Here is a 15,630-nt window from a genome sequence, read left to right as displayed (position 1 = left end):
TAAATAAAACGTTAAAAAAAAAAAGAATTCTTGGCCCTTCCTATCCATAGGTTACATGATGATCCAAGAAGATAATGTTCTGAGTGATGAAGGGAAGAGGTCAGTAGTAATGTTTGCCATTTGTTTCACTACTTTGGTTCACTGAGTTGAAGAGCATCAGATGTTCCCAGGATGCTCCCATACTACCTCCCCAATCTACCTTCGGCTGCCTTACAGTGAGTCAGAAGGCACATTTAACTTTTTTTTTAACTTCCAGGTATTTTAAATTTCAAAATTAATAAATGAATATATGCTTGTTGTGGAAAATCAAGATGATACCGAAGTATACAGATTAAAAGTGAAGGTTCCTCTTTGCCCTACTCTAATCCTTTCATCTCATTAGAGGATTGCAGATTCACACACACACACACACACACACACACACACACACACACACTCACACACAATAAATTAAGTCAGAGTTAACATAGTCTTTCGCAACTTGACTTTTAACAATATGTTTTAGGCATATAGATCTACTTCATTTTTAACAGCTTCATAGTATTTTATTCTGGGGATGCAACATGATTTATTTAACCAATCCCTATCAAAGGAAATTTGAATGTTTCCACTTTTCTTTTCTATTACCAACAATGCAGTAATTAAAATTCTTATTATACATCATCTTTGCAAATACATGTATATGCATGTTTAACAGTTTGATAGATAGCATCAAATTCCCTTCCAAAAAGACTGTGCTGATTTATATTCTCACTAAGAGTATTGAGTGTAAGCTTCCCCATATCCTTACCAACACTGGGTAGTGTTTTTAGAATGTGAGGACCCTTTTCTATAACTGTCTTTTATAGCAAACAGTGCTCTGGGATCCAAACTTGGTACTTACTTTTCTAAGAGTTTGTCATAATTGTCATTCAGCAATTTTCGTTCTTTTTCCAAATCTTCAACTCTCTCCTGAAACTAAGAATGACAGAAAAGTGCCTGAGATAAAATCCAAACATCGATTTCCTTGCACAGGTCTTTCCTCTTCTGTGGCAGAGTGAGGCTTGGATAGGAGGTTTTCTATGTTCATCTCACATGTCTATGAGGAGCCATTCAACTAGAAAGACTCAAACCAATTTAAAGTGTGATGAAAACTTTTATTGGAAATAATGAGGATTCTCTGAAGCAGATTTTCACAGTGTCTGGATTTCTACTGTTAAGGAAATAGTGGAACATTATAATTCAGCAAAAACTTCAGAGGACACAAGTATAAATCCAAGTTTCCCCCCTAATAGTGTAATCTTGAGCAAATTATTTAATCGCTTGGAGCCTCATCTTACTCATCTGAAAAAAATAAACAGCCATATTGTTGCTAAGAAGCACTTTTAACATCTCTGAAATTGAAATGTAACTTACAATTGATGCTATCTTTCAATTACTATTGTTATTCACCTCCTTCAGTGTTATCTGCAGGATGGACACATCTTCCAGTTGGCTCTTCAGACTCACAGCCTTCTTGCTTTCCTCCTTCAGTTCTGCCCTGAGCTCATTCACTTGCTTGAGAAGGGCATCATGGGCTGCACTCAGGATTCCCTGATTCTGGGGAAACAGGAAAGTTGCTTTGGGAATGGTCATATCACTCAGCAGAAATGGTCTCGAGATACCAGCAACCCTAGCATTCCCCAGTGGATGTCAAGAAGAATGATTTTGGTTAATAGCATGGTCCCTTTGCACTGTAAATTGACCTTTTTTTCACCCTAGTATTTCTCAGGAAGTATCATTTCCCTGTTAGTGAAGATTTTCCACTCCAGGAACCTATAATTCTTAATTGGAGCATTAATTTTCCCAAGGTTCAAATTATACCCTGGTTCTAAGTGAAGTGCCACCTTTCACAGCTGCGTTTACTTTCTAAGCTATTTGAATGCTTCTTTTTTTTTTAATGTTTATTTATTTATTTTGAAAGAGAGAGTGTGTGAGCAGGGGAGGGGCACAGAGATGGGGAGAGAGAGAATCCCAAGTAGGCTCTGTGCTGTCAGCACAGAGTCCAATGTGGGGCTCAATCTCACCAACTGTGAAATCATGACCTGAGTCAAAATCAAGAGCCAGACGCCCAACCAACTAAACAACCCACATACCCCAAAATAAATGTTTTAAAGACTGAATTTATACAATGTATATTCTCCAATAATAATACATTTAAGCTAGATCTCAACAACAGAAGGAAAACTGGAAAATTCACCAAAATGTAGAAATTAAATAAAGTACTGACATTAGAAAATGCATTGAGATAAGCGGGGGGAAAGTACAACATACCCAACTTATGAGATTCATGAAGCAGTGCTCAGAGGGAAATTTACAACTGTAAAAAGCACAAATCAATAACCTAACTTTACACCTTAAGGGATAAGAAAATGAAGAGAATGTGTTCTTTTCCTCTGGGTACATGATTCCATTTTAGCTTAGGAGAGATGTTTCTTTAAAAGTTCCTATCAGGCTTTGAATATCAATTTCCAATTTATTTGAATGCTTCTTATGGTGATATACTCTTCCCTTTGCACCTAGCAAGCAATGTTAACTCTAGAAGTTAAGCGTGCATTTTTCTGGTGGACATTTCTGGTAACGAACAGCTGTGGGTGTTCGTGCTGGGAACTCTGCCTTAGTAACTCTCTCTCTCTCTCTTTTTTTAATACTAGAGAACCTGTATCTTTTTAAGTTTATTTTCATTTATTTTGAGGGAGAGATAGCAAGCGGGAAAGGAGCAGAGGAAGAGGGAGACAGAGTCCCAAGGAGGCTTTGGGATTTTGGATTTGGATCTGAGCCTAAATCAAGAGTTGGACACTTTTGGGGTGCCTAGGTGGCTCAGTCGGTTGAGCGCCCAACTTCAGCTCAGGTCATGATCTCACGGTCCGTGAGTTCCAGCCCTGCGTCGGGCTCGATCTCACGGTCCGTGAGTTTGAGCCCTGCGTCGGGCTCTGTGCTGACAGCTCAGAGCCTAGAGCCTGCTTCAGATTCTGTGTCTCCCTCTCTCTGCCCCTCCCCCACTCATGTTCTGTCTCTCTCTCTCTCTCTCTCTCTGTCAAAAATTAATAAACGTTAAAAAAATTAAAAAAAAAAAGAGTTGGACGCTTAACTGACTGAGCCACCAGGCACCCCTGTCTTAGTTACGCTTAATCATGGACATTCACCCAGCTTGATCTCTACTCCTTTCACAGGAATGAATGGGGTTGAACATTTAAGAACTCAGAGAAGATATGCAACAAGTTTGCTATATTTCATCACCTTATACATGCTAGAGGAATACTTAGGAATTTCTGAACAGATGCTATATAATTCTCTTTAGCAATAGGCTGAAAAATACTATTCTAAATATTTCAGATCTTGTATTTCAGTTTTATGAAAATGGCACAATAAATATCTTCTGACAATAGTAATAGTACATTTGTCTTAATATAAATGATATGTCATAGGGGTGCCTGGGTGGCTCAGTCAATTAAGCGTCTGACTCTTGATTTCGGCTCAGGTCATGATCTCACAGTTTGTGAGTTCAAGTCCCACATAGGGCTCTGTGCTGACAGTTCAGAGTCTGTGTGAGATTCTCTCTCTGCCCCCCCTACCCAAATAAATAAACATTAAAAAAAAGAAGTTATATGTCATAATAACTTTAATTTACTTGGCTAAATTCTGGTGTCATATTACTTGAAGATTAATACAAATTTCTTTGGGTTTTATTACTTTTACTACTAAGAAACAGAGATTCAAAGAATCTATTTAGTACCTTCTGGAGCAGAGCTTCATATGCCTGAAAGAAAGAAATACATATTATTCTACTCACATATCAGCTTGATGTTTGTTTCCATATTTATCTCTGTACTACAAACGTTTAAGTGGTTAGTTTAAGAGATATGAGAATTTTTTTAATGTTTTATTTTTTTTGAGAGAGAGGAGACAGAGAGTGAGTGGCAGAGAGACAGAGAGAGAGAGGGAGATGCAGAATCTGAAGCAGGCTCCAGGCTTTGAGATGTCAGCACAGAGCCTGATGCAGGGCCTGAATCCACAAACCATGAGATCATGACCTGAGCCGAAGTCGGATGCTCAACTGACTGAGCCACCCAGGTGCCCCTAAGAGATATTTAAAAATTCTCACAAATCTGGGGCGCCGGGGTGGCGCAGTCGGTTAAGCGTCCGACTTCAGCCAGGTCACGATCTCGCGGTCCGGGAGTTCGAGCCCCGCGTCAGGCTCTGGGCTGATGGCTCGGAGCCTGGAGCCTGTTTCCGATTCTGTGTCTCCCTCTCTCTCTGCCCCTCCCCCGTTCATGCTCTGTCTCTCTCTGTCCCCAAAATAAATAAATGTTGAAAAAAAAAAATTAAAAAAAAATTCTCACAAATCAAGTCAGTTTGTGTACTTTTTTTTTAAACTAATTGCTGCTACTTTTCCCCTGCCTTAGCTTGCCAGGAAGTCTGTGAATATAACAGATGATACAATTTCTTTAAGGAAGGGTCATTTATTCACAATTGTATTGCATTTGGTAGATTATCTGAGAAAAACATTTATTTTCAAAGTAGGTGCTCTTACTCAGCATATTTCAGAAATCTCTCTTCCCAGTTTCAGAAACAGAAAAAACAATAACCAAACTAACTACAACAGCTATTGTTGGTTGAGCAGTTACTATGTGTTTCATGATCTATTATCTTATGATCATTACAATTGTTTCACATATATTGTATCTCATTTAATTCTCACAGCGTATCTGAGAGGTAGACATTATTACCTAAACCTTAAAAATGAGAAACCCAAAGCTCCGAAGCTAAGTCACTTGCTCAGAGTCATATAGCTATCAAGAGGCCGAAGCAGAACTTTACATCATCTTGTCTAACTCCAGAGTCTGAGCTACTGACCACCATATTTTGCTGCTAAGGGATTAAGAGAATGCAATTTTTTTTTTACTACATGTATAAGAAAGGATGACTAGAAAGGTAAACTGCTAGAGAAAAACAAATTGTAAAACCTACATTTTAAAAAAGTGTGGGAGATTACTCACCATTTTAGGCCATCTCCACCCCTCCCACTAACATGGGTAAGTATTTAGAATGGCTTTCTTCCTTTTTTCCTTCAATGTGATGGAGGAATAGATGGAGTTATAGAAAAAAAATGTAATCCTACAAATACTGCTATTTACCCATACAATTTTAAATTATCGTCCATCTCATATTTCCATGTTCTGTAGGTGCTACCAAAATTAACCAAATCAAAAGACTACAAGCAGATGTATAGGTCTCTCCAAAATACAGGTTTGGGGGTTGACCTTGTAAAGATTCCTTTGTCCCCATCAGAACAGAAGTACCCAGGGCAGCGCTAACTGAACCCAACCTAGATGAATGACACCACCACCATCTTCTTGCCCACACTAGATACCCAGGGGTCATCTTTATTTCCCCTTTTCCCCCAACCACTCCCTTTTGGTGATGTTATCATTCTTCTATTTCCTGCAAGTTGCCAATTCTCCGTAGGCCTCTCTCCGTGGGCCTCTCTCACTGTCTTGGTGGGAACCCTCATCCTATCTCCTTTGTACCACTGAACTCATTTCATACCTGATCACTTTACTTATACCAGCCAACCTATATCATTCACTCCACTGCTAGATGATCCTTCCTTGTAGTTTTGTAATTTTTGATAAGTGGAAAATTTCAGAAAAATACTAGAACATTATCAGTCACCTGTAATTCTACTACCCAGAATTAAGAATTATTGCTTTATAATAGTTTTTAAGGTATTATTTCTTTATTAAAATGTATTTCAAAAAAAGTTCAAACATTAAAAACAAAAGCAAGGTGATCTCTTTGGGGAAAATTGATCATGTTATCAACTTATTTAAAGCCTTTCTGCAGCTCTCCACTGTCAATGGGATTAAGTCTAAAATCCTGATAAGGCCTCCATGATTTGGACCCTGATGTTTCTCACCTCCATGCCTTGGCCTACACCTCTCCTCCTCTAGAAAACCCTCCCCTCTCTTGCATACTCACTAGCACCTGCTAATCTTTCAGTATCCCAATATTTGGCTCAATAATATACTCTGTTATGAATCTTTTTTGGATCCCATACCCCATTCTCTGGTAGATCTGACTACTTTCTGTTGTGTCCCCAATTCCCTGTATGCAGATAGCTGTACTTGTTTACATCTTGTTCTCTCTCTCTCTGGTAAGTTCCTTGAAGGCATGAGCTGTCTTACATTGTAATCTTTGTGTCAAATGCTTTGCACAGTTCCTGGCACTCAATAAATATTTATCCAATAAAAGAATGGTGCTAATCTATCACTTAGACCCTTGATGCCCTATTTCCACCATTCAGATATGAGTTTCTATTGTGTGGTAATGAGAAAAGACCATGAGCCTTGGTGTCAGATAAACCCAGACTCAAAGTCTGCTCTGCCCCTTACTATTTTTATGACTTGAGCAAGTTACTTAACTTTTTTGAGGCTCAGTTCCCCCATCCATTAAATGTTCTTACATTGAGGGTTGTTCTCAGGCTTAAACTCTGGGACTGAGTCTAGCACATACAGAGTGGTTAGTAAAGAGTAGTCTCCTTCCCTTCCCCTGTGACTGCTCTTGGCTTCCCAACTTAATTACATTATCATTGTGGCCACTGGCTGGGAACTTAACCCTGAGCACAAGTTAACCCCACTTAATTCTACCTTAGAAGGCAGGGCTTGAGCTTTCTCCCTAATAGAGAGATAATGTGAATATTGGAAAGAGAATAGACTCTGAATTGCAAGGTGTGGATTTGAATATCCCCTATAAGTTTTGAGATGAGTAATTTAATTTCTCTCAGTTGTGGTCTTCCATGTGCATAATGGAGAAAATAATTCTAACTGGCTCTTTTCCCCCCAACCTGGCGACAGACAGTTTCAGTTGGACCTGGATGCCTGATTGGACCCGGGGCTTCTCAAACAGCCAACGATCCCAGGATTCTATGATTTAAGGTACCACAGACCATCCCACGCTAACTTGCCCTGGAAGCTCACCTCTTCAACTTCTGTTAATTGTGCTTTTGTTGCTACCAACGAGGTATTCCTTTCATGTAGAAGCTTCTTAAGACGAATCAGCTCTATATTCTCCTTAATGGAAGCACTGGACAAAGAAGACAGTGCTGAAACATTCTCTCTGTGAATGGACAGAGTTAAACACCTTTCCCCCAACACTGCACCAAGAACATCTTCCTCTTCCTCTTGCCTTTTTATCTTGCCCACAACATAGCAGAAGTAGGAAGCAAATGTATACCCCAATAAATAACCTCTTTTCTCCCATTTCCCTTTCACACCAGCTGAGATTTGAGAGAGAGACTACCAACCTTAAAACTCTGTGTTCTGAGAAAACATAATAGCTATTTTGAAAATTATGGTGCTTATAGCTTCCCATAAACTTTGCAAAGTCCAACTGAATCTGAGTCTTGTTTCCTTTGAGAAACTGGAAAGGTATGGATATGGAAAACACAAGGGAAGATTATTATTTCTGAACCTAGGAGATCATATTTTCTTTATTATTTGAAAGGTATTGAGGAGGATTTGGGCTCCTTAGACTCTATCTCAGGGATTCCCAGTCCCAACTGCTTATTAGAATCATCTGGAGAAATCTTTATAATTATACTGCATGAACTCCACTCCCACATAATTGAAAGGGAATCTCTGGTATAGGGCCCAGACTTCTGTAGGTTTTTATCTATTTTTTAATTTTCAGAATCTGTTTACATGAAATAAATTATAAGATACACACGTTTTTTCTTTTATATAACTTATTTACCTATTTATTTTTATGTGGTATGTTCCATATTGTATTATCTCATATATTATTTTTTTGTTTTCTTAATCAATATTGTCTTTTTTTGATTAGAACATTTCTTTTTTTTTCCTCCAAATTTTTATTCAAATTCCAGTTAGTTAACATGCAGTGTAATATTGGTTTCCGGTGTAGAATTCAGTGATTCATCACTTACATACAACATCCAGTGTTCTTCACAACAAGTACCATCCTTAACACCCTCGCCTCTTTAGCCTATCCCTCACTCACCTCCTCTTCAGGCTTCCATGGTTTTATTTATTTGTTTTTTAGATTTTTATTTTTGAGAGAGTGAGTGGGGGAGAGAGAGGGGGAAACAAAGGATCCCAAGTGTGCTCTGCACTGACAGCACAGAGCCTGATGTAGGGCTCGAGCTTACAAGCCGTGAGATCATGACCTGAGCTAAAGTGGGATGCTTAACCAACTCAGAACCCCCCCCCCCAGACACCACCCTCCGACTTCTGTGGTTTTAAAACATCTCCAGTTGAAAACTATGTTTGAACATGGATGTTTATAGCAATTTCATTCATAATTGCCCAAATTTGGAAGCAACCAAGATGTCCTTCAGTAGGTGAATGGATAAATAAACTGTGGTACATCCAGACAATGGAACATTATTCAGTGCTAAAAGAAATGAGCTATCAAGCCATGAAAAGACATGCAGGAGACCTAAATGCATACTGCTAAGTGAAAGAAGCCAATCTGAAAAGACTACATAGTGTATGATTCCAACTATATGACATTCTGGCCAAAGACAAAGTCAGAAAAACAGTGGAAAGATCAACGGTGCCGGGGGTGAGGGGGAAGGGAGGGATGCACAGGCAGAGAGCACAGAGGATGTTTAGGGCAGTGAATCTATTCTGTATAATACTGTACTGGTAGATACATGTCATTATACATTTGTCCAAACCCATAGAATGTGCAACACCCAGAGTGAACCCTAAGGTAAACTATGGACTCTGGTTGATAATGATATATCAGTGCGGGTTCATCCATGGTCACAAAAATACCACTCTGGTATGGGAGACTGATAGTGTGGGAGGCTGTGGGAGCGGGAAATGAGGGATATATGGGAAATCTCTGTACTTTCTGCTCAATTTTGCTATAAATCTAAAACTCATAAATCTAAAAAAATAAAGTCTACTTTTAAAAAAAAGTTCTCCAGGGGCACCTGGGTTGTTCAGTCAGTTAGGCAACCGACTCTTGATTTCAGCTCAAGTCATGATCTCACAGTTCGTGAATTCGAGCCCCACATCAGGCTCTAGACTGACAGTGCCAAGCCTGCTTGGGATTCTCTCTCTCTCCTTCTCTCTCTGCCCCTCCCCGAATCATTCTCTCTCCCTGCCTCCCTCTCTCACTCTCTCTCCCCCTCTCACTCTCAAAAATAAATAAATCAAATCAAATAAAGTTCTCCAAAGACTGATGCACAGTGAGAGCTGAGAACTCCTATCTGTGATGAGGATGAAACAGTTTTCCTTCTGTGAAGTGAAGCAGCAAATCTTCTAATTTACATAAACATTCTCTTTAGGTTAATCCATTTCTTAACCCACACAGGAATCCAGGTCTATTTCTCAGACTGAATTTAACCCCAGGCATTCTTCTTTCCTCTGAGACAGAGGAAAGATACCAGTAAGAATCTCTTACTTTTCCAGTTCATATGGCTTGAGGCATGGAATGTTGCGCTCTTACCGAAGCTCTGTGGCCTTCTGTGCACACCCCAAAGACCTTCTCTGTTCAAAATCTTCATCTTTGGACCACATTTTCTCAGGAGACTTGGGTGGTTCTTCCAACAGCATCGTATTGCTGGTCACAATATGAGCACTGTTAAGGCATGCACAGACCAATGAGTTTAGTCATAATTATGACTTTGCTGAAAGAAATTATACTGCTAGAATTAGGAACATTAAACACAAAAAGAAGACATAGAAATTGCTGTTCTAGGCATTTAGAACTGAGTTCTCACATGTATGAAAAGAAGATAGAGGAGTTAGTAATTTTGGTATGTGTGATGGTTAATCTTACAAAATATAGCTTTCAAGTGTCAAACAGAAGTATAAATTAATTATGACCTAAGGGAGAAAAATATAAAGGGAAGGAGACAGAATACCTTCAATTAAGGAAAAGGCCTTTATTTGCCTTTTTTTCAAAGACAGACAGATGCTGATTTCCCATCTTTTAAGCAATGAAGTTGGAATTTGACCTAGAGTTGACTTTCAGCTTCTCTGATTATGCTGGAAAGATTTCAAAATGCCAACATTCACTTGTTCCCTAAATAATGTATTTCCAATTAAAGCTGAAGGAGTAACACTGCAGGATAAAGGAGTAAGAACTTACAGTTCACTGGATTCACTGGATATTTCACTTCTGATCTTTTCATTTGTCACGTGTTCCTTGAATGTAGGAGGGGCTGTGTAGCTCAGCCTGTCACTGGGCTCTGCAAGTTTAGACAGAAGATGCAGACTCTGCAATAGATTTCTCCAGAACACTAAGGGCTAAAAGTAGGGAGCTTTGAGACCTGGGGGGAAGTCCTTATAATAACCGCTGATCTCAGGGGAGGGGGTCTCAGTCTTTACTCTTTTTTCTTTTTCCTCAATTCTTTTTTTTTTTTAATTTATTCATTTTTGAGAGAGAAAGAGAGAGAGAGCTGGGAGGGAGGGAGACAGACACAGAGAGAGAGAGAGAGAGAGAGAGAGAGAGAGAGAGACTACTAAGCAGGTTCCATGCTTGTCAGCACAGAGTCCAACTTGGGGGTTGAACTCACCAAACCATGAGATTGTGACCTGAGCCGAAATCAAGAATTGCTTAACTGCCTGAGCTACCACAGGCATCCCTCTCAGTCTTTACTCTTGCATAGATATGCAAATACAGACTTAATAAATGAGCGGGACTACAGACTGTCAAGTAAGTGAGTATAAATGGGAAGAAGAAAGCTGCGAAGAAGAAAGGGACTATGTGTCTAAAACTCTAATGCATCTTTACCTCTGATGCTGGGTATGTAACTCATACTCAATAATGCTGAAGTCAAACTGAACTTAAACTTAGACATAACTAAAGACAACAAATTCCTATGGACCTAAATCAGGGATGAGGAGGCTAGGTGAAGGAAATTTACACAAAAAAATTTTTATTTAATTCAATGTTGGATTTCCTAGCAGCCATAGACTCTTAGCCATTTGGAATACAGGAAGAAAAGAAATCCCAACTTCTCACTTACAGCCTGATTTCTAAGCTTGGACTTCAGAATTCCCAGGTGCCCCTGCAAAGTTTTGATTATGTATATGTGTATTTTTCTTGGGAGGAGGCCTCGGTTTGATCATGGGCTCACAGGCGTCCACTTTCCAAAAAAAGCTAATAATCCCAGTTTTAGATGCATAGCATTAGTCCAGGGTCCCATAGTTCCCGTAGAGGGACCTGTCCTAAAATCACTCTTCATCAAGGATAATTCTAATCTACTTTCTAGGCCCCCTGCATAACTTGGTCAGCAGAATTCCTGTTTCCCTTGTCTGCTTCTCTCCTCTCCGGTACTTCATGGTGAACTGAGAATTGTGAACCTGACATCTCACCAGGAGAAAAAAGATTTTAGGAAGGTAGAAACTACTGGGGAAAAGGGCAGGTGGAATAAAGCAGTAAGGAGGAAAATGTGGCTGCCAAATCAGTCCTTCCCAGTATTTCAGCCCTGTTGGAAACTTGGTCCTGAACCTTACCCCTCTTGGGTTTCTCGGGAACCGGCGCACCGGCCGTGCGGAGCTGTCTGTGTCCCGCGTGGACCCGAGGCTGGCTGCGGCGGGGAGCTGGGGGGCCGACGCGCTGGAACTGCAGCTGCAACCCATGCAGCAGGGGGCGCTGGTGCTTAGTGGGGGGCTGTCGCCACCCCGCCTTCCGCCGCCGCGGTGCAGGCTGTTGGGCTTCCACCACCTCTGCCCTCAGGTCCCGGCCAGAAGCCATCAGCCGACGCAACGCTGTCCTCATCCTAAGGGCAAAAGTAGAGCCGGTGGAAGGGGCCTTTCCAATTCTGTGAGTTATTTCTACAGTTCATTTGGTGGCAAATCATCATGAACTGATTGATCTCTGATATAAATTTATCTACTGTGGTCCATTATCGATACTTTAAAAAATTAATTTTCTATCCCCAATACACTGTAAGTTTTTGAGGACAGGGAGGTTGTGGTATCCATCTTTGTCCATTCTATTGCAATAAAAAAGTGGGGGGGGGGTCGTCAATGTATTTATTTATATATTTATTTTTAAATAATATACATTGGCTTCTGTCCTAATAAATTATGATTATGTTACAACATAAACAAAAATACTAATTTTTAAAGAATTGGTAATTAAATATAAGCATAAATTTTAATATTTACTTCTCCCATCCCACTTGTCTGCACACCCCCGTATATGTACCCAACTTTAAGGATTACTCTCCTACAGCCTCTAGTATACACCCCTATAGCCCCTAGTATATATTGAGACTTACCTATGGTGGACAGTCAATCACTGTTTGTCATCTTTTTTTTTATATTAATCTCTACACCCAACGCGGGGCTCGAACTCACAATCCCAAGATCAAGAGTCTCATGCTCCACAGACTGAGTCAGTCAGGTGCCCCCCACTATCTGTCATCTTGACCTAAAATCATGCTTTCAACCCTTATCATCCAATTCTGTGGTCCCCCTGCCTGCCAGTTCTGACATACTATGTGGCTTTGGGCACGTCATTAACCTTTTGTGATCAGTTTCCTCATCTATGAATAAAGATAAAAATAGCACCTGCCTCATTAGATTGTTAGGAGAAGTGAATTAAATAAATATTGTAAAGTGTTTAGAACAGTGCTGTGCAGGGGTGCCTGGGTGGCTCAGTCAGTTAAGTGTCTGACTCTTGGTTTCAATTCAGGTCATGATCTTACCCTTTGTAAGTTTGAGCCCAGCCTGTTTCAGATTCTGTCTCCCTCTCTCTCTGCCCCTACCCCACTCACACTGTCTCTATCTCAAAAATAAATAAAACATTAAAAAAAATTTTTTAAAGAAAATGAACAGTGCTGTGCATTGAGAGCACTGTAGAAGTTAGCTATTATTATTATTATTACATATCATATCCAGATAAAGAAATCAAGTCATGAAACAGCCAGGTAAATTGCCCAAAGCCAAGGGTGATGGAATCTAATTTTTAGCCACTTAATATCTATAATCTCAAGTACTTTTTGGTTATCAACCAAGAAGCAATATTTTTTTGGCCTATGCAACCTTCTGCTTTCACCAGATTCTCAAGTTCTCTGCAATATAAAAGAATCTCTCACTCTGAAGAGTGTTGGCATACAATGGAAGCCTGTATCCTGTAGATTCTACATGAAGCTTTGAACCACTCCTGGGGATTACCAGTGAGAAAGCAAAAAGATGCTCTTGACATTGGGGAGTAGGTCTAACCTAACTAGTTACTGGTGTTGTGTGAAGCTGGCCTGTTGTTCACAGCTAGGTCATGTTATTATCCTGTTGGACACAATCGCACACAACACCAACAGCAGACAAGGCCACTGAGACCATGATAGAGTGATACTGAACAAGGCCACTGTATAATTTCATCTAAACACAAACACAAAGTCACTGTGCTGCACACAAAATACCAAACATTCTCCTTTCCTGGTTAATAAGTGAGTGCTATTCTAACCAATTGCAGCTTTAGCTTCACTCTAGTCTACCTTCCCTGCAGATAATGATTAACTGAGATATCCAAATGCGGAGTTGTCCCTGCTTTCTAACGGTATCACATCTGGAGCAAACTCCTGTTACCCTTGGACCCTCCCACAAATCACCCAACTGAAGCTCAAATCCTGTAATAGATTTTTTTTCTAACACATTCTTACTGAAATGACTGCATCATCTATGGTGTGCATTTCTCTAGCTGCAGTGAATAATAAACCCAACTTGCTCAACTATAGGTGTGTTCCTGCTAGTCTTTGGCTGGAAGGCATTGACACCAATATCTTTAAAATATGTCCTAGAGATAAACTCTGAACTTTCAGAACTTCTATTCTTCCCATCTGTTAATCTATCCACACTCCATCTCAGATTCCTCTCCAAGTCTCATCCCAAGAGATGCCCTTTTGAAAGCCAATAACTTAAGGTTACTGTACATGGTATATTTCGGAGTTAAGGGCTTTTTAGCACAGTTACTCACTAGTTGTGACTTTAGGCAAGTTACTTAACCTTTTTATGTTTTCTTTTCCTCTTAATAGTACCTCCTCCCTCATAGTATTAAATAAGTTAATTGCATTTATAATAAGTTAGTTAATATACATAAGGCACTTCTAACATGCCTGATACAGGAAATGATCAATATGATTTTTGGTTTTGTTTTGCAAATAAAAACCTCCTTCTCTGACTTGCCCCTGTTCCCCTTTGTTCCCCAGCTTAAGGAGAACACAAGGTACCTTTTGATCTCATCCTGTTGCTTCCAATAAAGCTCCTTCACCAACATGTGCTCTTCACGAAGACGAAACAAGCTGTCCTCCAATTCTTCCCGGCTCATTCTGCTCAGGGGTGGTTGAGTTTTTATATTCTTACCTAAAGTCCCAGAAAAGGGTAAAGAGAGATTATTTTTACATGTAATTTTTTTTAATCCATCAGGTCTCTCATCACATTTTGCCTAGAGGGCTTCAATCTATCTGAGTCGTGTGTTTGAAAGGAAATTCAGGAAGTATATGAAATGTGTGCTAATGGACCTCTTTATCATTCCATAGCATTCCTGGATATGGAATATCATTCTGTATTGTTTCAGCACAAGGTATGACTCAATCTCCTGTCTAGAAAGTACATTCTCTTTATAAAAACATCAAATTGGGCTGTTAGTCTACTTAAATTTTTTTTAATTTACTCTTCTATTTTTTCTACTTACTAGATAATTTGGACATAGACAAAGACTGTGCCCACAACCATCTTCAAACCCTTACTAAGGAAATGGATAGAAACCTTTCTTGATTACCAAAGAGTCATCTAATTTGTTTTTGTGGTCTGGAGAAACCATTCCGAAAGTTGCCTCCTTGAAATACAGCATCTGCTTGTTCTAAGCAGAGGAAACTAGAGCACACTTTTCAGTGTGTTAATGTTCACTGGCCCAGACTCAGCTCTTGATTGCATGGGAAAGAACCTAAAACTCCAGCACTCAAAATATAGCTCCTTCCCTAAAAGAGAGCGCTCAGAACTTCAGTCTCAGAACCACCTCAGCCACCACTACCCCCTCTCTGGTCTATCCTTTGGAAAAGATAAGTTTTTTAAAAAACAGGTTTATTAAAATATAGTTAGCATGTAATATGCTGAATATATTTAAAGTGTAAAATTTGGTCAATTTTGACATGTGTTAGAACTGTGAAGCCTTCACAGTTAAGATAACAAACATATCCATGATAGCCAAGTTTCCTCGGCCCCTTTGTGACCCATTCCTCTCTACTCCATCCTAACCCCAATTCTACTTTAGTTCCCAGGAAACCACTGATATGTTTTATGTCACTATAGATTCAATTCTTTAGAATTTGATATAGATCAAATCATCCATTATGAACCCATTTTATTTTTTAGTTTTTGGGGGGCTGTTTTGACCTTTTTCACTCAGTATAATTATTTTGAGATTCATCCATGGTGCTGTACAGATACACCATAATTTATCCATTTGGTGGACATTTGAATTATTTCCAGGTTTTGGCTATTACAAATAGAGCAGCTATGAAAATATATCTATAAGTCTTTATATAGACATTTTTTAATTTCTCTTGGGCAAATATGTAGGAATGAAATAGCTGGGTCATAAGATAGGTATATATTTAACTTTTTA

The 15,630-nt window shown here is 39.5% G+C and overlaps 1 protein-coding gene across 1 annotated transcript in view; it reads right to left on the bottom strand.

The window, feature by feature from the left end:
• The window catches only part of RPGRIP1 (RPGR interacting protein 1), an 83,490-nt gene that overhangs the window by 49,500 nt on the left and 18,360 nt on the right, over positions 1-15,630 (bottom strand). Inside the window, exons 2-9 of the mRNA XM_047861552.1 lie at positions 14,234-14,366; positions 11,514-11,779; positions 10,144-10,243; positions 9,499-9,630; positions 6,999-7,104; positions 3,755-3,778; positions 1,432-1,578; positions 884-957 (exon numbers count right to left, since the gene is read on the bottom strand). Coding sequence (XP_047717508.1) covers positions 884-957; positions 1,432-1,578; positions 3,755-3,778; positions 6,999-7,104; positions 9,499-9,630; positions 10,144-10,243; positions 11,514-11,779; positions 14,234-14,366 — 982 coding nt within the window. The remainder of the gene's footprint in view (positions 1-883; positions 958-1,431; positions 1,579-3,754; positions 3,779-6,998; positions 7,105-9,498; positions 9,631-10,143; positions 10,244-11,513; positions 11,780-14,233; positions 14,367-15,630) is intronic.

The sequence above is a fragment of the Prionailurus viverrinus genome, chromosome B3 (genome assembly GCF_022837055.1).
Source record: "Prionailurus viverrinus isolate Anna chromosome B3, UM_Priviv_1.0, whole genome shotgun sequence".
NCBI lineage: Eukaryota > Metazoa > Chordata > Mammalia > Carnivora > Felidae > Prionailurus > Prionailurus viverrinus.
Note: the sequence above shows the minus strand (reverse complement) of the source record. Positions and strands in the feature narration are given on the sequence as shown.